Source organism: Neophocaena asiaeorientalis, unplaced genomic scaffold, assembly GCF_003031525.2.
Source record: "Neophocaena asiaeorientalis asiaeorientalis breed wild unplaced genomic scaffold, Neophocaena_asiaeorientalis_V1.1 scaffold46, whole genome shotgun sequence".
Taxonomy (NCBI): Eukaryota; Metazoa; Chordata; class Mammalia; order Artiodactyla; family Phocoenidae; genus Neophocaena; species Neophocaena asiaeorientalis.
Genome location: NW_020175393.1, coordinates 223,798 through 249,591, shown reverse-complemented (window position 1 = coordinate 249,591; position 25,794 = coordinate 223,798). Strand labels below are relative to the sequence as shown.

Genomic DNA, 25,794 nt, shown 5'->3' with positions numbered 1-25,794 from the left:
AGAGTGAGCTGGGACTGGAGATGTGGTATCATTTTAGGTAGGAAATGTAGGCAAGGTCTCTCTGAGAAGGTGTCATTTGAAAAAGGGCTTGAAAGAGATGAGAGATTGAGCCATGTGTATATCAGGGAAGCATAGTTCAGGCAGAAGGAACAGCAAGTGCAAGGGTCCTAAGATAAGAGTGTGCCTGGAATGGTGAGGAAGGGCAAGGTTATTGTGATGACCAGACCAATAAGATTGAGGGGTAAAATGGTTTAAATTGACAGGTTTGGAGGTCCACCTCATACAGAGTCATGTAAACTATGGCTTTTAGGTTGATTCAATGCTGGGTGTTTTGAGGAAAGATGATATGTGAGGACCAGGGAGGGAAAGGATTGAGGATATTGATGAGAACACTTTAAATGACCACAGAGAAGAGAAGGAAGTGAGTCCAAGAGTAAGCAGATAAATTGGGAGTTTTATGAAAAATGTGACGTGAAGCAGGAGAGCATGAAAGCATTGGATTTAAAGGAGGAAAGAGTTTTTAGTTGGAAATTGTACTTTTGAATGATAACTGACATTTATTGAGCATGAATGATGTGCTAAGTACTTTATGTATTATCTCATTTAAGTTTCCCACCTACCTGATATGATAATAAATATTGTTATCTAAATGTTGCAGATGATGAAATTAAAGTAGAAAGGGACTAAGCCACTCTCTCAAAGACGTGCTTCTGGTCTGTGGTGAAACTAGGATTTGAATTTCATTAGTCTAACTCTTTGGCTCCTGTTCTTGACTAGTTCACTACACAGGGTTAAATGCTGCAAAGGGTTCAGGTGTGATCAAGATGGACACAGGTCAATGGGAATCGATGTTAGTGATGGTCGGTGGGACTGGAGACAGTATTTTGCAGTAGTTTAGTGACGCAGCTGGTGGCAAGGAAGTGGAGCCAGCAGTTTGGGGATTGGAGAGACAGTGGGATTATGGGAATTGACACCATGATGATGTAAAAGTAAAATGACAAAAGATAAAGAGACTTGCACTGGTTTATAGCCTGAGAGGAAGGTGCCAGAAGAAAGGGAAACAATGAAAATAGAAGTGTGAGTCAAATAATTTACAGAGCAAAGTTGGGGAACAAGTTTGAATGGTTGGCAATATGGATTAACCTTGGAGAGGAAGGCACTCATTTTATAGGAAAATAACTGAGGACCAGAGAAGAAAATTGTGAGCCCAAGATCATAAAGCCAATTCAGCAGTAAGCTCAGGGACAAGAGTCCAGGTTTTCTGATCACCAAGAGAAGTCCTTTCCTCTAGGCAACCTGGCCACTCTTGCTGAATCATCATCTGCTGGTTATTTATCCACAACCCAAAGGGAGTTATTATAGTTAATGAATAAATACGGTATAGCAAACTGCACAGCTTTACAGAAACACGAAAGACATCTTGACATTTGAGTTTCCTTCACAACTGCCCCCTACCCGCACCCCCCCGCCCAAGTTCTTTAGCACACAGGATTGACTTTTCTTGACTATAAACTGCTTTTCAGATACTGCCGATTCCTGCATTGATGTCAAGTAGAGATTCAGGTAGAGAAAACTAAGGTCACCATCAGGGAATTTCTAGCTGAATTAGGCTCCACTAAGCCTTGAAATCAAAATGCTTCTGGTAGGTGACTGGGGTACACATGGAAAAATCAAGCCAGTGTGTGACTGGGCATATGTTATTGTTATGACAGATCCTAGCAGACAACCTCAGGAGAGACTGGATTTTAGTTGCAGTGCAAGTAGGTGATGAAAATTTGTTTTTGACTTTTGAATTCCCTACACTTTGCCATAATTTGGGTCATGTGTATTCCAGAGAGGTTTTTTTGATTTAAGAATCTAGATTATTTTGGAAGCAAGCAATATTCAATATATCATCTATACCTAAGAGTTTTAGGTATTTATTTTCATGGCGATGAACATTTTTTCTCATTATATTAAATATAAAATTTAAACGTTGGAGGAATGACAATGGTCTATTTCTAACACTTACCTTATCTTGAGCAAACATTGAAATTCTTGATTAATGTTTAACTACAAGAAATACACTCAGTTCAAGTAAAGGATCAGTTTCAGGATTCAGGCTGAGTTGTCTTGATGATTAGAATTCAGGCTCTAAGGAGAAGCCCCAAGGCCAAGGATATTGAATATAATAGCAAGTGGGAGCCACACCTGACCTCTGGAGAATGTGGACTGGATATAAGATTTTAATCCTTTCTTATCTCACCACAGAAATTTGGATGGAGAGACAGTATTTATCTCAAAGAGAAGTGCACCGAGGAGCTAATTTCACTAGGAATCACACCATTTTGGAAGGTACTCGATTCAAAAGAGCCATTTTCACAGGGCAATACTGTAGAAGTTTTGGTTGTTGTGAAGACAGAGATGATGCCTGTGTGACTCAGTTCTATGAGACAAATGCACTGTGTTACTGTGATAAATTCTGTGAAAGGGAGAATTCTGATTGCTGTCCTGATTACAAGTCATTTTGCCGTGAAAAGAAGGAATGGCCTCCTCACACAAAGCCTTGGTATCCAGAAGGTAGGCTTTGGGAATGTGTTCAAGCGTTATTCTGGTTCATAACAAGATCTGTCCAACTTTCTTTTTCTTTCTCTTTCTCTTTCCTCCCTCCCTCCCTCCCTTCCTTCCTCCCTTCTTTTTTTAAGTTGAAATGAAAAATGAATATTTCGATCACCAGAATAAATTTCTCAGGATTGTTAACGTGCTTTGGTTTAGATGCTGGGTACACACATCAGACTAGAGCCTTCAGGAAAGTTCTGCTGTGACAGCCACGAAGGCTGGTCTAGATTCTGTTCTGAATACTCACTCAACTTATATGAAAGTTATTTAAAATTCTTTATTTCTCTTTTTTTGTAAAATGTATTGACAAGAAAAATATCACTCACGCTTTTTTGAGTGTAACCTCTTAGAGAATCTCATCAAGTTCACAAGCCTGATCCTCTGCAGATTTATGTAACAGTTTACTTACTATTTCATGAGACTATTGGACCTTGTAGCATTAGAACCTATGTTATAGCAATGTCATTTAAACCAGCGCAAAGGCAAAATAAAGTTGGCCACCCTCTCTGCCTAAGTAATACCAATTAGAGTCACGATGTGTGTTTTTGTTTTGTTTCATTTTGCCAATCTGTTTCATTTTGCCAAGCTTTTATTAAAAACAAAAGAGTGCTCCATATAAGGTAGTTTTAAAAGTCTAAGACTGAGCAAATAAATACAAATAATTCATAAGGAGAATGGTGGTATTTCCTGTATTGGTCTAATTATTGTAAAATGGCTATAGAATCTGAGCAATCGATTTATCCAAAATTTGCCAAAAGCACAAAATAAAATTCTATTGCTCCACTTATACAGGCAGAAGTGCAGGTTTCCTCGGAGCTATGTCACATGACTTTAAATGGGTGATGGTGAGTGGGGAATACAATTAGAAGACAATGTAGGATAAGCTAGGATTTGGTATCCTTCTAGCAAGGTCCAGATGCTGACTGTTGCCTTCATTCTCAGTAATGTCATCTTGTTTGTAAAATTGAGGAAGTACTCCTTAAAACGCACACGTATTATAAGCTTTTAGGTATAGGATGGATAAACAAGGTCCTACTGTATAGTACAGGGAATTATATTCAATGTTCTGTGATAAACCATATGGAAAAGAATATGAAAAAGAATATATATATGCATAACTGAATCACTTTGCTGTACAGCAGAAATTAACACAACATTGTAAATCAACTAATTTCAATTTAAAAAAATAATGCCAGGCCTTTGTCTTTACCAGTAAACAGTTCAGCAAACATTTATTTCACCCTAAAAAGTGGCAGATAGTCTCTTAGAAATGGCAGACCTAGCCATTCATCAAAAAAATATTCATTGACTACCTCCACCAGGCCAGTCATTGTGCTTTTGCTGGGGGCAACCATAGGGAAGAAAAAAGACAAGACATTAACCTCATGGAAGTGACAGTCAAGTTATATGTGGGGGTTATAAGATATTTAACAATTTCACTGTACAAGCGCAAATTGTGTTAAATTCTCCGAAGGAAACGCTTAGGGTGCGGTGAGAAAGTATGCCAGAATATAACATTAACATGTAAAATAATGCATAACATTAGCTTGGGTGGGAGACTTGAGGAGTGAGGTGACCTGAAGAAGGGCCAACAGAATGGGATCTGGGAGCCAGGAGCTTGGTGCTGCCTAGGAATTGGATGGAGGCCACCACTTCCAGAGAGTCATGATCAGTGGAGGGTTAGGGGTGACATAAGATGAGGTTTGAGAGGTGAGTAGAGGTCAGATTTTGCCAGGATTTATAGGCCACATCAAGAGTTTAGGATTTTATCCTGTTATGAGAACTCATTGAGAGATGTTAAGTATGAATAGGGTCAGCTTCCTGGAAGTTGAGGATAAATATTATGGATCAGCTGTGGTGCTTTTGATGTGATGAAACGTATTTGAGCTTTTCTTATTTGAATCATGTAACCCATTTGGAAAAGAAATTGCTGCTTCTTCAATGTCCATTTTTGCTTGAAAGCTAAGATTTTGCTAAGACTTTAATTTAGGGTCATGTTTTAGGTAGAACTTATGTTCCCAGCATAGTTTTTATTCCATTCATGATGGAGGGAAGCAATTCATCAGTTTATTTAGTAGCAAATGTTCACAGTAAACTATATTTGCACTCATGAAGGTGATTTTTTCTTTTGTTTTATCTTCCTTATGAAAGTAGCTGGTTAAAAGAAAATAGCACTACACAATATTTAAAAATTGTACAAAATTAACTAAAATAAATAGAAAATGATATACTATTTATACTATATTTTTTTGCCATATAAAGAGACTTTCCTCTGAGATGCTAGTAAAGCATCACTGACTTGTTAAATATTTTTCAGTCATTCACTGATTTATTAAATTTTTTCAGTTATCTACTTGCATGGTATTGTCTAGTTCATTCACTAATTTATTAAATATTTTTCAAGTATCTAGTTACACGTTATTGTCTAGTCTCTTATACTGCATTTCTTTTTCAACCTGGGACTTAAAACTATGTATATTATATTAAGGTTTAAAAATATAAATGTGTCAAAAAATAAATAAATAGATATGTACCTTTTGTGTAAATTGGTTTGTACATGTGAGTAAACATCTTCCTTCTGGGTTTTGTCCCATCTCTGCTGGTTACTTCCAGTCATTGGAGGATTTCAAATGTCAGATACAGAAAACAAGTGATAGAGTTTGAAACAGAACCAGAGTGGTTTTTCCAGACAGAATCTCTTGGTGTAGCAGATCTTAAGAAAAGAGTCTAGTGGACCATGTGCTGTGAACAGACCTAAGCTAATTTGATTACACACAACTCTTATGTTCACATTGGTAAAAAATGGATGTAAACCACTGACACATTTGAATTGAATGAGGATTATTTATCCCTTCATGACCTCCTTAACCACATTACAATGAAGATAAATCACAGTCCAAATTCTGCCGTGCATACTGTTGCAAAAATATATACTGGTAAGGAGATATACACTAATCCATAAACCTCTGTAAGCTCCATGAAGTCTCAGGTCCCCATCCTGTTAGATGTTCCCACATCTACCTTGCTTGAAAAATTTACTGGAGTTTTCCCATGTGATAATATTACAGAGGGTGTCAGGTTATGATAAATCCTCCTACCCAGTGGCTGGACACAGGACCTTGTAAAGATCAATCCTAGGGCACCAGGTCTAAGAGTGAAGGCTTTTGACCTTAAGAGATACATTAAAAACTGTGGAGTATGAGAGTGGGATGTGATTTTTAAGTGTTTTAGCTAATCTACATCAATTTATTGCTGTTAATTTAACCGATAAGAGCTGATTACTTATATCCATTATCCTGATTAATAAGCTACTAATTTTGCCAGTGAAAGCCCATTTCTGATACTCATTATACTGCTCCTCTAGTGTTCATTAAAAGATGGATAATGGAACCCCTTGTAGCAGCTTACCTGGAGTCTGGCCTTTCAGGATCAGTGCCACTGACTGCCCCTGGGATGCTGACTCCTGATTAGGGCAGGCAACTCCCTTCCCTGAAGTGACATTGAGACCAGCACATTTATTAGAACACTTTATGATGAAGTTATTTTAAAATATTACATCATATTGTCATCTTTTCTCAAATCAAGAGATGGATTTCACTTTCCAAATATCTGATTTGCCACATTTTTGTATTAATGGCTGTTAAAGTTGCAAAACTCCTTTAATTTCAACAACCATTACTATCATCTATCTATCATCTGTCTATCTATCTATCTATCTATCTATCTATCTATCTATCTATCTATCTATCTATCTATCATGTCAAGGTGTAATCAGTTTGATTAACTCACTCTGAAGTGCTTTATACATTTTTCCTTGAGGAAATAAAGCCACCAGGAATTTTCTCATCTCTCCATCATCATAATTTTCAAAGTACCCCCATATTGGTTACTGTTTCCATGGAGTAGATTCCTCCTCTTGAGCTCTAAATCCCACTGTCTCTTTTGTGTGTGTGTGTATGTGTGTGTGTGTGTGTGTGTGTGTGTGAATATATCATTTATTCAAATGATGTATGGACACTGTATTAGTTTCCTATTGCTATGACAAATTGTCACAACACAAAATAATTATTTTACAGTTCTGGAAGCTGGAAGTTTGAAATGGGTCTCACTGGAAGAAAGTCAAGCTGTCAGCAGGGCTGCATTCCTTCTGGAGGGTCTAGGGGAGAATCCCTCTCCTTGCCTTTTCCAGTTTCTAGAGGCTGTCTGAATTTCTTGGCTCATGTCTCCTTCCTCACTCTTTTTTTTTTTTTAACATCTTTATTGGAGTATAATTGCTTTACAATGGTGTATTAGCTTCTGCTTTATAACAAAGTGAATCAGTTATACATATGTTCTCATATCTCTTCCCTCTTGCGTCTCCCTCCTTCCCACCCTTCCTATCCCACCCCTCCAGGTGGTCACAAAGCATAGAGCTGATCTCCCTGTGCTATGCAGCTGCTTCCCACTAGCTATCTATTTTATGTTTGGTAGTGTATATATGTCCATGACACTCTCTCACTTTGTCACAGCTTACCCTTCCCCCTCCCCATATTCTTAAGTGCATTCTCTAGTAGGTCTGTGTCTTTGTTCCCACTGTCTCTTATCTTTTCAAAATCTCCATCCTTACAATTGTCCCTCCCTCCCTCCCTCACTCCCTCTCCTCTTCTCTCCTCTCTCCTCTCCCTCTTTCTCTCCTAAAGCATCGTTTCTCCCTTTCTTTCCTGGATCAATCAATTTACAAAACTACTGATTTACAAAAAAATTTTTTTTAACTCCCCCAATTTTTCTGCTACCTTTAAACATCAATCATGTTCTCAAATTAGCATTTTAAAAGAAATATTTTTCATTCAAAGCTAGTAGAATCCAAAAGAGGATTCAGGCATTGCTTGGGAGATGGTGCTAGACAGCATCAAAGGTTAATTTCTAACCCTGACTCTGTTTCCATGATGAGGTGGTACCTAACATGGGAACCAAAGTTACAGTCTATGCACTAGGGTGACACAGAATAACTCATTCATTCAACTGCTGGTGAATATAAATTGGTAAAATCATTCTGAAAAGAAAAAAAAATGACGATATGAATTAAATGCCTTAAAGATGTCCAAACATCCATTTGGACCCAGAATTTCCACTTCTAGGGACTTTCCCCAAGGAAATAACTAAGAAAGTGAGCAAACATCATTTACAAGATATTCTCTTGCAGGAGGTTAGTAGGTAGTTGTAACTCCCAACTTTGAAAAAGCCCTCCCTCAACTCCATGTCCTTAACCAACGATTACCCCATTTCCTTCTTTCCTTTAATGGCAAAAATATCTGAAGGAAACATTTCACTTCCTGATTCCAAGCCTCTCATCAGCTCATTCTTACAAGATCTTGTTTCCTGCTACTTTACTGAGCTCTGTCTTGGCAGGGTTATTGAAGACTTCCATGTTTCCAAATGCAATATTAAGATGTCTGTTCTTTTCTTGATCCCTCAGTGGTACTCTGTGTAGGTGACCACTTTTGCTTGTTTGGAATACTTTCTTCTCTTACTTTTCAAGACTCTACCCTCAACTGAATTCCCTTCTTCCTCATAGGTCACTCCTTCCCTGTTTCCTCTTCTGAATGTCTGTTAGCTACAGAGTTTGAGCTCAGTCCTGGACGTCTTTCTCTTACCTACAAACCCTCTCTCAAGCAGCCTCTTATGTAGTCTCAAGGCTTTAAAGATATGTATGTTGCTGGCTCTCAAATTCATTCTCCAATCATGACTTAACTCTGAATTTCCATTACTACTCTACTTGATATTCTCCATTAGGATGGCTAACCTAGACTTAATCTAAATCTAAAATATGCAAAACAGAACTCTTGCTTTCTTGCCGTAAGCCTGTTCCTTATTTCAATATTAGCTTCACTGCCTCTCTATGGTTCAGGCCAAAATCCTACTGAGACATCCTTGATTCCTCTTTTTCCTCATTCTCCAAACTCAATCCAAGAGCTAGTCCCATTTGCTTTGCCTCCAAATTATGTTCATCCACTTCTCTCCATCCTCATCAGTATCATGGAAAGCCTTTAGCCAGCAGAACAGGAGTGATGAGGACAAAGATTATGGAAGAGAGATTTTGGATAAGGTCTTATAGGTCATTGTAAGAAGTTTGGTCTTATTTTAAATTTGATGGGGAATAACTTGAGGATTTTAAGCAAGGAGTGACACAATGTAGATTTTAAAAGATCTCTCTAAATGCTATTCAGGGGATGAGCGATACACTGGAGTGGGGAAGAGTGGAGGAAGGGAGTGGACTGAGTTTCTGTATTGTGTAGAAGTTGATGCTTCACTTTGTTAGCACCTTGGCCAAACTCAGATGAGCAGATTATGGTGTTTGTTCAAGAGGCCAACTCTCAAGTGAGATTACAGCAAACGTTGTTTCTTATAGTCAACTCTGACTTGATATTAAGGAGGGAAGACCAAGAAATGGAACTTTTGCTAACACTAGACATAGTATTAATGATCTTGGGTGGGAACGGTGATAAAATTCTCTTTACTTCAAAATTAATAGCTGGGGGACAGGTTAGAGAAGGGACATCCTGTTTTTCATTAGGACCTTTGTGATTTCTCGTCCCTTTATCTATATAACTGGTATGCTGGACAAGCAACATTCATTGGTTTTGATTAAAAACCAGGTTTGATAACATATATATGTATAACTGAATCACTTTGCTGTACAGCAGAAATTAACCCAACATTGTAAATCAACTATACTTCAGTATAAATTTTTAAAAATCAGCTTTGATTTTGCCCCTCATCTCCTTTAGAACTAGTCAAAGAAGTACTTCCCTTGACTTTGAATAAAACTTGAATTGTTACATGAATTTTCTGTTGCTTTCCTAGGTAGTAAAAATTCCGGGGTCTTTGTAAGTTACAAACATAGAAATTCATTTACAAAAAGTGTTTAATCCTGGGTAGTAATTGAAACTCTGAACTTGATTTAAAGTTAAATCTTTCCCCTCCCCTGTGGTCCAGGAGAGAGGTGGTTTCCTTCTCTCTTCTTGTGAGAGTGGAATGTCAAAAATCCATGGAAAAGAGGTGGATAGATGCAAATACAAGGAGATTTTTAGATTCATTAAGCAAAAGATTGAACTGTGAGAACACAGTGCATGCCGAAGAGGAGCATTTGTAAAATATTTCCTGTGAAACAATTTTTGGAAAAATCGGAGGATAGCTAATTTGTAAGTGTCTTTTGTGACATTGTGGCTGGTGGTTAAGCCAGGTCCCTTGGAATGCTTTCTAAACATGTAGATTTCCTCCTATGATTGTATGAATAAAAAGTTAGAATTCATTTTATTTAACTGAGGGCCATTGTTGTGATCTATCAGTGACATGTCTCCGTCAAAAAAGTTTTCACATGACAAAGGAGCGAATTTTTCTACTTTTGCTAATTCAGCATGAATTTAAATTTGTGTAAGTTATATTTTCAAAAGGGATTTAATTTGTAGCCAGGGTATTATTTTCACCGTATCTTACTGATTGGTTTTCATATAATGATAATTCACCATTCATCTCTTTGGAGTAGTTTATAGAGTCTGGTAAAATAGCAATGAGTTTTGGTTAATGGTTGAGAAACATTTGGACTTGGAACACAAAGGACTACAACCGTATAAACTTTTCTCCTGATCTAAATTTTGAAGAAAAAGTAGAGTTTATCTTTGTAAGGTGAATTCACTGAAATAGCTTTATATTTTGGTCCAACACTTTGAGCTCTTTCCTCTAAGCATATGTAATTAATCATATTTACATATGAGAGTTGATTAGATTTTTAAGATAAGAAATTCCATAAATTAATTCAAACACTGTTTTACTGCTTACTTACTTGAATACATTATTTTTTTGAGTGTGTTTAGTGATCAATACCTCAGTAATCTAGTTTTTATGCTTTACAAATCCTCTCAGTTGGAACAAATACACAATGTAAAGATAGAAGCTTATGGAACAAGCCCATATATAGGTTTTGGGTCGTTGTGTCTCCATTGTCATTTGTTTCTAGGTATTTTTTTATTTCCTCTTTGATTTCTTCAGTGATCACTTCATTATTAAGTAGTGTATTGTTTAGCCTCCATGTGTTTGTATTTTTTACAGATCTTTTCCTGTAATTGATATCTAGTCTCAGCCCATAAGAATTTGATATACAAACCTTGACACAAACCCTATGTGGATTTCCTTCAGATGGGCACCAAATTTTTTTGCATATTTGAAAAAACTAAATACAATTTTAATTTACTTATTACTCAATTTAGAATTTTGATTTGTTTACATGGTATGTTGACAGGTTGCCACAGAGATGGTCAACGTTATGAAGAAGGATCAGTAATTAAAGAAAACTGCAATTCCTGGTAATGAATTTAAGTGGCACAAAACTGTCTGTGTATGTTTTCCTCAAAGGAACATTTGTGAAACAAAGCATATATTTAAATACAGATAGAATCATAAGTCATAAGATATCACATACCCATAGTTTTTATAAGCATATTTAATTTTAATAAATGTTTAAAAGCTAATCATGAATATTTCTTTTAACGTTTGAGTCTGGTGTTTGTGACAGTGGCCTGCTTTCACAAACCTCTTAATTTTAAACATTCTGATATACTACAGGAAAATCACGTGTTCTTGAACACAGTAACTATATATAAAACAAAGCTGCCTTGAAATTGATTATCCTGCAAAAAATTTACAATTACAAATGTGTCGAATCTACTGTCTCCATTGTCTTATGTTTTCAAACTCCAATGACTGGGTGATCATTTCATTTATTAATTGCCTGAAGTGGAAGATACTGAGTGGTAGCTAATGCACGTGTTGTGATTTACTTTTGCCAAGAATTAAAGTCATATGGTTAACATTAGTCAAAAATATCTTTTATGCCTTAAAAAGGTGCAACTCTGGTTACTGATTTTATAAGTATACTCCCTAAAGACCAGGCCACTTTCATAACTTTTGTATCTTTACAGCACATGCTCAGGACAGCAATGGAAATGTTCCCAGCATGTATGCCTTGTTCAACCAGGATTAATTGAACATGTCAATAAAGGAGACTATGGGTGAGAGAAATCTTGCTTTCTAGGCTTTTTGGCACCTCCCCCCCTCATTGCCCCTCAGGTTTCAAACAATGTGTTTCCTATCATTTCCTTCTAAAAATGATCATTCTTTCAAAAACAAAAAAAAGAGTGGGTGAGAAATGGGGAGGGTGGTAGAATGGCATGTGAAATTGGAATGAACAGAGGTGAACATTAAATGATTAAAAATTAAAAGGCACAAAGAGGAAATATAGAGCATGTTCTTAAATTGTTTAGGAAGGAGCAGTGTCAAGGTATGAGTGAGGCTAGTAGGGGGAGCTTTAGTTTAAATAAGTATTCAGGCAAAATCAGGAAGTAGGCAAACAGGTTCATTCATGTTCATCATCTTTCCTTCCAGTGCTGCCCTGATCCAGCCAATCATATGCTCATCTAACCTGGGTAGACTCCGACCTTCAGAAAGTAGTATTTTATCTCGATGATCCCCCAAACGATCAGTCCATCTAGACAGCGTCATCGACATGACTGATATCTAGCCAATTTCACTCACGGTTGAGTAAAAAGACTGGTTGAGCCATTTTACTTTGCTAATAAACAGAAGCTTGAACTGATTGACACTTAAAGGAAGTAACTGTTTGATGCTGTCTGATAGATTAATAAATTAAGTCACTTTTCCACTTACATAGAGGGAATTAGGTGTAGGTGTTGACACTGGCTTTCTTTACTGAACTGAAGGGAGAAGGGATGGGCCAGCTGTTTTCTGCTTCAGGATTTCTCCACTGTCACTGATCAAATTTCTATACACCCTCGAAAACATTTTCTACCTTCAGGAAAAGATTTCACGTGAGAAGACCTACTGTCAAGCAACTATAAAAGTGAAGTCATCCTGAAATGCATTTTTAAAACATACACATATCACTTCTTGCTACACCTAAGACATATGTTTCCCAGGACAGTGGGGACACTAATTTTCGATGCACCCAGAGTATTTTCTTGGAAGACACAAAAGACACTTGGAAGTCACATTTGTTGATATTAATATTCTTAAACCATTCTCAACTCCTCTGTGTGTATGTGTTTTGACAATATTTTAGGTGATAATATGATGACATTTTAAGTATTTCTAGGGAAAAACAATTATTTTCTATGGCTAAGTGATATTTAAATCATTAAAAGGACATGAGAGTATGTGTCATCATGAGAGATTATCTGAATCAGGTTCCTAAAAGGATTCAAATGCTTGAGCTAACAAGCACACACTTCCAAGAAGCCAAGATAAGCAGCCAAGCTTTCCACTGTCACAGAACCCAGGAGAAACCACAGTCTAAAGCAATGTGGAAAGAAAGTCACATAAGAGTACAGATCCAGGGCTTCCCTGGTGGCGCAGTGGTTGAGAGTCTGCCTGCCGATGCAGGGGACACGGGTTCGTGCCCCGGTCTGGGAAGATCTCACATGCCGCGGAGCGGCTGGGCCTGTGAACCATGGTCGCTGAGCCTGCGCGTCTGGAGCCTGTGCTCTGCAACGGGAGAGGCCACAGTGGTGAGAGTCCCGCGTACCGCAAAAAAAAAAAAAAAAAAAATAAACATCACTTATTGACAATTTTACATGAATCTTAATGCAAAAATACCCCTACAAATATATTAATAACAAATAGAAGTAAACAAGATATTTAATGAATTATGTAATGACCAAATAGGGTTTGGTCCTGACACCCCCCTCCCAAAAAAAAAAAAAAAAAAAAAAAAAGAGTACAGATCTGTTGTGAATGCTGCCTTCCTTGGAAGGAAGAATTTTCTTTCCATCATTTGTTTATTCTGAGAGTACTCTAGGTCAATTTAAGAGGCACAGGATTTGCCTTTTAGTAGCAAACATAGATGACTTGAAGAAAAAAAAAGGTAAAGTAAAATTGCAGCAAAAGAAAATATACTCAGATCAAAGAAAGAAGTTAAGTAAAAGAGACAAAGTATGAAGAAAAGGAGTAAAACTAAAATTATTTATCAGGGAACAACAGGAGGGAGTGTAGAAAGTCCTTGAATTTAAAAGAAAGTTCTAGGGCTTCCCTGGTGGCGCAGTGGTTTAGAGTCCGCCTGCCGATGCAGGGGACACGGGTTCGTGCCCTGGTTCGGGAAGATCCCACATGCCGCGGAGTGGCTGGGCCCGTGAGCCATGGCCGCTGAGCCTGCGCATCCGGAGCCTGTGCTCCGCAACGGGGAGAGGCCACAGCAGTGAGAGGCCCGCATAACGCAAAAAAAAAAAAGAAAGTTCTAATTCTCAGATATTCACTGTTCCTGATGTTCAAGTTGTTTTTATGTATGAAAACAGAGTCATATTATAGCATTCAATGTCTATTTTAAGCGCTTTTTAAAATAGCCTACATACAAATATATACAGCCTTTGCTTTAAAACATTTATTTCTGGCATCTTGGTAGTATTTAGATCCAAATCTTTATTCATTCTGCATAGCCCACTTCAGTGCTTATTTATTCCCTATATTATGTTGTAATGCAATTAATATTAACAAAACATGTGTTTCCCTTTTGGCACTACTGAGGATACAAATAAATAATTTCTTAGAGGAATTTACAATCTAGCTGAGGAATCCACATATCATAACTTTGTAAAAGGATTTCTAGTGATAGGGCAGTTATAAGTGGCAAATTAGTAGCACAAATAATAATCAGCAAGTTAGTGGAACAAAGGGAGAGAGAGAACAGTCTCAGTTTATCTGATGCTGTGAAACAAACCACTTCAGAATTTAGCGCCCTGAAAGCACAAGCTTTTTATTTGTTCATACTGGCAATTTGGGATGGACTTAGCTGAGGCTTTTTTCCTGGTCTCTCCTGGGGTTACTCATGTGTCCACAGACATCTAGGGCCTCAGCTGGGGCTGCATTGTCCAGGTGGCCCCCTGCCCATGTCTGGTGGTTGGTGCTGGTTGTTGGGGGGCCCATGTGTCTCCAGCAGGACAGCCTTGGTTTCTTCACATAATGACAGTGTTCAAGCAGGACATGAGTGGAGGATGGAAATGGCTCAAGTGAGGCCAAAGCTTGAAATTTGCACATTGTCAATTTCACTGCATTCTACTGGACAAAGCAAGTTACCAGGCCAGCTCACATTCAACGGTTGGAAAAATGGACTCCATCTCTTGATGGAAAGAGCTACAAAGAATTTGTACCCATTTTTAATCCATCCTATCTCTAACCCTGATTTTTCTTATGAACTCAAAGTCTATAGACTATCTATTGAATAAGTTGACTCTGATTTCTCAAAGTCAAAAATAACCCAAACCAAAAGGACTAACCTTTTGACTTGTCCTTGGTTACTGGCATCCCCCGCTACCATGTCAACTAAGCCAGAAAATCTGAAGTTAGTTTGAGGCTTCTTTCCTCTTCACTCTCAGTCACTAGACTCTTGTAATCCCCACAAAGTTTACTTTAGAAATGTATTTCCTTTATTCTTATGCTATATTCTAGTGCATTTCTTTATCAAGCCTAGTTTGAAATGACCTGACTTTACTCTCTGTTTCCAGTCTGACTAAATTCCAACCAGTTCTTTATACTTTCATGGTTATCCTTCTGAAACAAAGCTTTGATTCTGCCACTCAGGTTCTTAAAAAGTCTTCAGTGACACTCCATTGCTTTAGAATATAATTTTACTCCTCAGCATAAATAACAATCTGTTCCAAATGCTTTACTGCCTCATCTTTTACACTCTTTCCAGCCCCTGTCTCTCTGCTCGCTCTCAGAGTTTAAGTGTTCTACTTATCTGCTATTCCCTAAATGTTATTCCAAATTTCAAACCTGCTTTGCTCCAGAGTTGCCTTTATTTAGAATAAATTATCTATTTCCTCACATCTGGCTGTCTAATTCATTCTCATCCTTCCAGGCTGAGCACTAAAAAGTCACTTTCTGTAAAAAAATTCTTCTAACTCCTTCAGGAAGAGTTATGTTTCAGTCCTCTACTCTGATCAGATTTTGACCTACCGCTAATAAATTATACATACTGAAGTCATTTCTTTTTTGTAGGCTTTTTTAGAGTATGAGCTTTCTGAAGGTAGAGAAATTTATTTCTGTGTCCCCAGTGTTTACTGAAGAATGTGATAGATAAATTAAGAATGTTCAGGAAATGCTAACTTGGGTTAAAAGGAAAGTGATGACAGACATAGAGGACAGACTGGTTGTTGCCAAGGGAGAGGTGGGGTAGGAGAAGGATGGATTGGGAGTTTGGGACTAGCAGATGCAAACTAGTATATATAGGATGGATAAACAGCAAGGTCCTACTGTATAGCACAGGAACTATATTCAATATCCTGTGATAAAGCATAATGGAAAAGAATATGAAAGAGAATATATATATATGGATATATAACTGAATCACTTTGCTGTACAGCAGAAATTAACACAACATTGTAAATCAACTATACTTCAATTAAAAAAAGAATTGATGAGCCTAGGTCAAAAAGGATGATGCAGAGCAGTGGTGCTATTCATGCTTTTCTGAGCATAAATTATAGTAAATCATACATGTAACTTTATGACCTAGTACACACACACACACACACACACACACGCGTACTTGTACATATACTTAAATGTATATAAATAGTACTTACCCTCACTCTGTCCTATAAACTCTAATATTTCCTATTGTTTCTCTTATATTCTATTTTATCTTTTAAAATACTGATCCCTATTCACTAAATTGAATGATTAATTAAATGGCCCCAAAATGTCTCAATGTTTGAAAACTACTAGTGTAGGGCACCAAAAACATATTTTACTGTTGCGTGATTTTGCCTAAGGCTGATCCTGGTGGTCTCTTAAATAAACCTGCAATGTCTAATATATTCAAAAGTTTCTTTATTGAAATTCCCTGAATGATGGAGATCACATTTAAAAATTGTGGCTCAAGGTTGCTTCAAGTTTTATGAACTAACAGATCTTGTAAAAGAAAAGAATTAACTTGCCAGGCATATTATTTTATTTTATTATTATTTTTTTTTGCGGTACGTGGGCCTTTCACTGTTGTGGCCTCTCCCGTCGCGGAGCACAGGCTCCGGACGCGCAGGCTCAGCAGACGTGGCTCACGGGCCCAGCCGCTCCACAGCATGTGAGATCTTCGTGGACCGGGGCACGAACCCGAACCCGTGTCCTCTGCATCACCAGGTGGACTCTCAACCACTGCGCCACCAGGGAAGCCCACCAGGCTTGTTACTGAAAATTGAGTCATATCTTCAATCATTCATAAGAGTCTTTCACACTGTAAACAATTTTGGTGATAAACACAACATGATAGAGTTTAGATTTGCCTTAAGTACTGAAAATATATTGTCCTTAAGTTGTAGCTAATTCAAACAAACAATGATTAAATTACTTTCATTTTTCTCATTTTTCATCTCCTATCATCTCTTAAGGAATTGTTATCTTGAAATCTCATCATTAGGTTTTGAAAATAAAGCTTACTTTTTTATGTAAGGGCACAAAATATGTCTAAAAAAAAGGTACTTTTTTGTTATCTAATTTTACATCAGTTGAATTTATATTATATTAATAATGACTAATATTATTGAGCATTTACCACAAATTAACTCATTTAATATATAATAGAATATTTCAATAAAATGTTTCAATAAAATTAATTAGTGTTGCTGTAATCTTTTTAAGTATAACTATTTTATCCTCAATTTTTCATGGATACTTGTTTTTACATGGTCAGCTTCTTTTCAAATCTAAATTATAAATAAAACAGATTTCCCAATTTAACCTATAAGTACATTTCTGAACATTCAAGCTTCTTTCTAAAATACATTTAATGACATTTAGAAGAAACTGCATATATTGGCCTTATTATCACTAAAATCCCTTTACTGTATGTGGAGATTCAATATTCTTAAATTTAGTCTATATTAATACAGCCTTAGGTTCCTCATTTGAGACACTAAAATAATTGATATAGACCTACTTTAAGAAGAGTGATATGCTTCCCTACTAATCAATAATGCATCATTAATATAATGAATATCTAGCTTTCAGTAACAGTTCCAATTTTGTCAGATTTGTTTCTATATAATTTCAGAAATATAAATGAACATGCAATGATAAAAGTGACATCATGTAACCTGTACCCATTTTTCTCTTTCATTTGTAAGGCAGATGGACAGCCCAGAACTACAGCCAGTTCTGGGGAATGACTTTGGAGGAGGGTTTCAAATATCGCCTTGGCACCATGCCACCCAGCCCCTTGCTTCTGAGTATGAATGAAGTGGCAGTAAGTATCCTCTCTGTTTGACTCATGTATGTGTGTGTGTGTATAAGTGTGTTCATAGGTGCATATAAAGCAATTTTAAATAACTAAAATAGTGAGTTTAGTGCTTTCCGAGATAATTTTGTCATATAAATTAAAAAAAACCTTTCCCCAAAATGGTTGTTACATACCCCCCAAATTTTCATGTGGACTTTGAAATTTCACTAATATTAATTAGATATAGTTTCCTCTCTTCAGGAATGATTGTGTTCATTTACATTGCTAATCATTGCAGAGAAATTCATGTTTCTGATGATTGGCTTGTCGGTGACCCAATGCTTAAGCAAGTCATTAGTTGTCTTTAATTTTCTTTTTCTAAGTAAACTTAGTTATTTTGTGAATTCATCAAAACAGAGTTTTGACAGCTCTTGGGTACTCCATTATGAAATGAAGATAAAATAAATGCCAGTAACTGCAGACAGGTATGCTATGATGACTAGCAGAAGTTTATCCTCAAAAATCCTCACATTTTCCATTTAAAGAACACCTTCAAATTTCCCTGATGAGCTGGCAAACTCCTTCATGAAATTGCCATGTTTCGTAACACCCTCATGTTTCTAATACTATTGTATTGGTTTTCCCTTTCATTTTCAAGTGGTGTTATCTTCTGATAATATGTACCTTGCATAAAGAATCTTCCACCTGTCTAGTTATCACAGATGTCTAACTTAGAGCTGCAGTTTTACCATCCCATTTGTGGTGTCTCTCAGTTGAGATTTTTATTGTATTCAAGGCCTGCTACAAATGCCCAAGGCATTTGTATTATTTTTTTTTTGTTGTTCAGATTCCATATATAAGTGATATCATATGATATTTGTCTTTCTCTGTCTGACTTACTTCAAAAACAAACTTTTGGTTACCAAAGGGGAAGGGTGGGAGGGAGGAATAAATTAGGAGTTTGGGATTAACATATACACACTACTATATACAAAATAGATTGTCAACAAAGACCTACTGTATAGCACAGGGAACTATACTCAGTATTCTGTAATAACCTATATGGGAAAGAATCTGAAAAAGAATGGGTATGTGTATATGGATAAATGAATCACTTTGCTGTATACCTGAAACTAACACAGCACTGTAAATTAACTATACTCCAATATAAACTAAAAATTAAATTAAAAAAAATGTCCAGGGCAGAGAGGGGTTCCCTGGCTGCTGGAGAACTGGCTGTTCCCTCTGCAATGAAGGTGTCAGGTCCTGGCTGCCCGGAAGCTCTCAGCATCTCAGAGCAAGCAGGGCTGTTATTTATGCTGTTGGATGAGTTGTAAATCCACAAGTTCCTCATTAAATGTTCAATGTGCTTTGCTTTCAAAAGATGTAATCCCCTGACTTATTATTCCAGTTCAAATTCCAGTAGCAGGACTTGCTAAATTATAACTAGTATCAGAAAAGATCATAATAGCTGCCATGTATTGAGTAGTTGTGCCCCAATCACTCTTATCAGCACTTTCATACATTATCTCATCTAATTCCCAGCTTGATGTAGTGGGTACTATAATTCTCCACATTTTAAAGACAAGAACATTGACACAGAGAGAGGCCAAGTCACACGGAGATGGAGAGGAGAGAAAAGCCACCATAGAATTACTTAAATGGCAGAGTCAGGACTTTAAAAGATCTGCCCCCAAACGGTTCCTAGACTTCTGGTATAATCAGTTAGCTTTGGCCAGTTCAGGTTCAAAACAGCAAAAAGTCTTTTAATCTTGGAGCCGGAACTAACTTTATGAAATGATCAGCTTAGATATATTTTTGGATTTTTTCCACAATCATTGAGACATAACATCTTTAGAGGTGTGGCTCATATTCATAGCTTTTATTGACTTACTTATAAGATCAATTGGAAAAGAGTTAATTTTTCTGGCTGTTTACTTTTTCAATTTTGTCCTTATCTATCTGGAAAAAAAGAGATAGAAGTGTTTAGGAAAATAATAAATTCATCCTCTTTATAAGGATTACTCTTTCTCTTGCTTTTAGTGAAGGTCCCAGTTAGCCAAATACTCATTTGGGTGTCAATATACATTTTTTCTTGATTCTTTCTAACATTTCCTTTTGAAGCTCTATTTTTTTTTGCAATTTAGAGTATTTTATATTATAGAGAAAATGAGGTATGTTTCTTTCCCAGGTTGCCACTCACTGTAGCATAGAAAAAGGCAATCTAATTCTAAATCATTTATTGACTCCTAGGGATTTGTTTGCATAAAAGTGACTATGGTGATATTTAAATGAAAAATCTTAATGACTAGTACTCTGGGAGAATTTAAATTACCTAGTGCTATGAATTAATGTAATAAAGTAGCTAAGTAATTCCAGGAAAGCAATAAGGAAAATTTGGCTGATCTGTAAGACTTCTGCTACACACAAGGACATAGCTTCCCATTTCTAAGGCACAGTAGCTTCAGGGCTGAGGTCCTTTCAAAAAGTTTGTGAGTGTTTCCCTGGTGGCGCAGTGGTTGAGAGTCCGCCTGCCGATGCAGGGGACGCGGGTTCGTGCCCCGGTCCGGGAAGATCCCACATGACGCGAAGCGGCTGGGGCCGTGAGCCATGGCCGCTGAGCCTGCGCGTCCGGAGCCTGTGCTCCGCAGCGGGAGAGGCCACAACAGTGAGAGGCCCGCGTACGGCAAAAAAAAAAAAAAGTTTCTGAGTGTTGGAGTTGTCCTTATACCTGGTCAGAAGATATCAGAAAATCAGAAATACAACAAGAACTTCAATGAAGAATGTGGGGTCTATATGAACTAAGTTAAACTGGTAGCCACAGGAAGAGCTTAAAAAATAGATTAATTCTTTGCCTGGTGACTACATAGAAAATACCCTCAATACATCAAATTGCCTCTGAAGAGTGAAAATGAATTCTTTTGTGTGGGTATGCTTCTGGATAACTCCCTCCCCCCCAACTGTCCCCCAATTTTTTAAAATACCATTTTCAACATAGGATGGTATATATATATACACTTAGGGTAGGCAGTTGCCAACAGTGGGAATGATTTTTCTGAGAAAATTCACTGCATCCCCAGCCTAAAACACCTCCCTTTCCTTGAGCCCATTACCTGGATGAGAACAGAGATTCACCAAATTCTTTATCTTGGGTAGGAAAGATGAGCCATGAGTCATTCCCAGTTCCTGGGAAAGCTCTCCTTTAGCTGGTTCCCTGGCTACCTTGCTTGACTTCAGTCACTAGTCCCATAATGTGTCTGCTGAACGTACATTAGAAGAATATCAACAGGTCTTATACAAAGAGTTCCATGATTATATAAATATGAAAAAATCTGTTTAATCTGGATGAATTAGTTCAATTCAAATGATTTTTTGTGGAGTGTGATTCATAATAATGAGGAATAGAAATATGTTGATCATGGGAGGTTAGAAAAAACTAACTTAAGGATTTTGAGAGCCTTTCCTGGATGGCAATCCTATGTGAAGGCAGACAAAAGGAAACAAAAACTTACTGTTTTCTCTGGGTACAAGCAGACTGGATGAGAGGAAGTGAGAAAAAGGGAAAGAAAGAAAGCCAAGAGGGTCCTGCCTAGACCATGCAGCTTATTGTTTTCTATGAAGATTCTCTTCACCCACTTTAAAATTATGTCTAGTGTCAGGTCAAAAATGCCAGCTGATCAATCTTTGCCTAACTTTTCCCTAAAAGCGTTTTCTTGAGATTGTTCAAAGCAATGTCTTGATTGGACAGCTCTGTTCCAAATTGTTGTACACTAAATATGTTAAGAATGATTAGACGATTCTCTGTCAGTCCATTGAGACTGTGTATTTGCTTGCATAGATTCACAACGGGACTGATGTAGCTCCCTACAGGAACTTTAAATACTGCCACTTGAGCCTTTTGTCTCCTTATGGTACAAAACAGGTGATTACACGGTTAAAATCTTATTTCAATATTTCTCAACATTTGTGCCATGGACCACCAATCCTGCAAGATTTGGAATAAAGGTGTCCTATCTGTGGTCAAATACACTTGTGAAATGGTGTATTGTATCTTTCTTCCGAAGAGGCACACTATTCACTAGTATATTGAGGACACTAAGAACTCTTCCTCCAATGACCTTTTTTCCACCCGGTGTTTCCTAAACTCATGACATCAGAGAACCTTTTCTTCTTCGTTTGTTTATAATGACTGTTAATACTTCCCAAGATTTAGATTCCACAGAACACACTTTAGGAGCTGCTAACATAAGCTAAAATATTGAAAGAAAAGTGCGGAGAGAGCAGAAGTATATTCAGGGCTAAAACAGAACTTAATGCCTCAGAAAGAAAACAATTATTATGACTGTATGCAAAATTGGCATGGGCTGAGGTCCTTTGGAGCCAGCAGAAGCATCACAGTTGAAGTCTGTTAATAGGCACATGTAGGCAGTGCGTTTAGTCACATGGCCCCATTTCACATACCGAGATGGACATGAGATCTGCATCCTGTGTGCTTGGCTCTTAGTCTGGCTGAAATGATGGCAGCAGTGGTACCCAGTTCACAGGGCTGTAAGAAGTCCATGAAATGATGAATAAGGAGTATTTTAGCACACAGACTGTATAGTAGAGCATTAATGAAATATTATATAATATACAAAGTGGTTCTTTCTCCCTCGGATTAAGCTTGGGAAACTAGCAAGTTTCTGAAATAGGTAAATTTTGTAAGAGCTAAATTACCCAGAACTTAATCATTTGGAGGATTTTCTTTCATAAAGAAAGGTGTAGCTCTGGGTTTATTGGCCCTGACAGAGATTATATATTTTTGATAACCTGAAAGTTCTTCTACTATGCTCCTAAATCAAATCAAATCAAATCATGTCAAATCAAATCTAATCAAAGCAACCGTTCTGTACCTGATTATTTTTCCAGGAATTTAAATTTGGGAGATAACTTCAAGAGGCTTCCCTGTGTTATATTATATTATAAATATTGCAAACATTTTGAATAAAACATACTATTTTCAAACAGAGATAGGGAAATTCAGAGTTCATTTTTCTACTTGGCTTAGTTAAAAAATATGTTTTTAATAGTTTTGTTGTTCATTTCCCAGGGAGAACAATAAAGTTAACAAAGCTATCACAGATAAATATCACATCTTAGGTGGAGCTATCAATATTTAGAAATTATTAAAACATTAAGAAGGCTGGTATAGCATTTAAAACCTGTAGCTTTACTATATTATACAGTATCAGATTGATGTATGTAAAAATGTTCTAAATTTTTTTTTGTCAGCCTCATAGTTTACTAGTACATCTTTTCCCAGTCACCCAATACAGAAGATTTTAGTGTGTCTAAGTTGGCATTACCAACAAAGAAAAAATAACATCTTTTTCTATTGTTTTTTGGAAGTTAAAGTAAAATTGTATTTTATGTGTTATGTAATAACTTTTAAAACCAATGATCATTGAGACGAGAAAGGGAAATTTATTTCATTGTCTGGATACTTTATCATTATTTAGATAAGACATGGTATTTGATTGACTGGATCTATTTCTCTAGGAAGAATTTGTTTTTTCCTCTCTGAAATATATTTTAGTGATAGTAAGTACTGAGGGATGAAAGGTACCTTTGGAAAAAATCAGAGTGACTACTACCAGTTTTTGTTTTTACCTCTCATAGGTTATTGAAATTTTTTATTTGATTAGTTTTAATTTAATTATGTAATTAAAATTTAATTTAATTAACTAACCTACCTGAACAAACATCTACTTAATATCAATAATGTGTGTCACCCGTGTAAAGCATCTTGTAGAAACCAAAACACTGATTAGAAAAGTGAAAAACACAGTTCTATAGTTATATTCTTAATATATTATTGAACAAAAATGACTATTCTTTTCCATAAAATTGATGTTTAGCTCCACACATATGAACATGAGGCAAATGGCGTCAGGCTTTTATAATAATTGTATAGCATAGAGTAGGCGCCACTGATGCTGCAAAAGAGCATCACAGCCAGATGTTATGGTGGATTCTGTTTAAGTACATACTTCACTCAGCTCATTTCAGAATCTCCTCTGCTCAGTGGGTAAAGAACCAGGGACAGAATGATTTGTCTCTGAATTAAGAGTCTTAAAATTCAAATAGCATTGAAGCATTTCCTCATGTCTCCTCCAGGCTCTCTCCTTTCTTTCTCTCCTTCTCCAAATAGAACCTCAAACCCTTCAGCAAAGTTTAGGAAATACGCACTGTCCTCACTCCTTATCCAGCTGAACTTGTGGCAGAATGAATGTCTCATCTGTCAAATCAGTTTCCGAGTTGTCAGTTTATTTCCTTTACTAAGGTTTGATGCATAGCACTGTGATGTAATTGAGCATGACTTGACCAATGCCATGGGGCTGAATTGATCACTGCAGGACATATCTTCAAAAAGAAATGTGAAGATTCATTTTTTCCCTTCTCTGGGAACAAAAATTTGGGGCTGTTAAAAGGTAGATTCCTGAGGTGATTTGGTGTGTTGATATAGGGAGCCTGCGTGTTGATATCTGTTCACCAGTGCCGAATAGAAATGCAGAGACAGAGTTTTGGGTGAAGTAGAAAAGAATAGCTTCATTGCTTTGTCAGGCAAAGGGGGCCACAGCGGGCTAATGCCCTCAAAACCGTGTGTCCCGCCCTGGAGGGGGCAGTGAGGAGTCTTACAGTGTTCAAGAAACAGGGCGTGGTCAGTTTGTAGACATTCTTCTCGTTGGTTGGTGGTGAGGTAATTGGGAGTCAGCATTATCAACCTTCCAGCTCCAACCGGTCTGCAGTCTAAGTGCTTGTGGGCAGCATACAGTTAACTTCTTCCACGTGGTAAGGGTTTCAGTATCTGCAAAACAGCTCAAAGGACATGGCTCAGAATATTATCTCTAGTCCTTGAGAAAGAACTAAAGGTCCTTCACTTAGTTTAATGGTTAAAGTATTCTTATTTTGTCTTACTTGACTGTTTCCGTTTCTTTCTGCATTTTCTCACCTCTCTGATTAAATTTATTCTTTGACTAAAGTTTTTCTAGAGACAAAAGGCAGGCAGAGGACATGGGTGTGGGTCTATTTTGGAAGGCCTCATATTGTCTGGCTTGGTTACATGGACTCCCCAAATTTGGGTCTATCTAGTTCATACTGTGGTTCTTGCCAAGGTGCGTTCCATGAAACACTAGTCCTCTGATCTGCTTCACAATAAAACTGATGTGAAATCAAAGGAAAGTAAGTAAAATACTTTGCATTGGGTCATGCACATTAAAAATCACAAACATTATTTTCATTTCTTAGAGACTCTCAGCAGCACTTAGGTAGTTTATAAAAACTACTGCATTGAGGACAAAAATCTATTTAATTGTTAAAACCAGTTTCTCAGAACTGTTTGATTAATCAGCTCCTCCTTTTGTAATTATCTATTACAATTTCTCAGAACTAGTGTTCTAATGAAGTCGTTTTAGGAAATATCAGTTCATCAATCTCCAGAGGCATATTTTCTTCACTTTTTTACAACTCTAAAATTGGGAGGCTTCTTACATTTGATGATGTCCTGGGTTCAATGAAATATGGTATTGCCCTACTATAGCATCTTTTTTTTTTTTTTCTTTTGGGAATTATTTCTTTTTTATTTCTTTTTTATTTTTAACATCTTTATTGGAATATAATTGCTTTACAATGGTGTGTTAGTTTCTGCTTTATAACAAAGTGAATCAGTTTTTCTCCATAGTGGCTGTACCAATTCACATTCCCACCAGCAGTGCAAGAGTGTTCCCTTTTCTCCACACCCTCTCCAGCATTTATGGTTTCTAGATTTTATGATGATGCCATTTGACTGGTGTGAGATGATATCACATTGCAGTTTTGATATGCATTGCCCTAATGATTAATGATGTTGAGCATTCTTTCATGTGTTTGTTGGCAGTCTGTATACCTTCTTTGGAGAA

General features: G+C 37.0%; 1 protein-coding gene across 6 annotated transcripts in view; it reads left to right on the top strand.

Moving 5' to 3' along the window:
* The first annotated feature begins 1,515 nt into the window (after window positions 1–1,515).
* TINAG (tubulointerstitial nephritis antigen) overlaps window positions 1,516–25,794 on the top strand; it is a 91,469-nt gene continuing 67,190 nt past the window's right edge. For 2 of the 6 annotated variants that reach the window (XM_024766338.1, XM_024766343.1), the window contains exons 1-4: window positions 2,127–2,559; window positions 10,877–10,940; window positions 11,556–11,645; window positions 17,770–17,884. In XM_024766338.1, the coding sequence (XP_024622106.1) occupies window positions 2,205–2,559; window positions 10,877–10,940; window positions 11,556–11,645; window positions 17,770–17,884 (624 nt within the window). In that variant the 5' untranslated portion in view covers window positions 2,127–2,204. The other 4 variants (XM_024766339.1, XM_024766340.1, XM_024766341.1 and 1 more) reach the window with 4 other exon arrangements.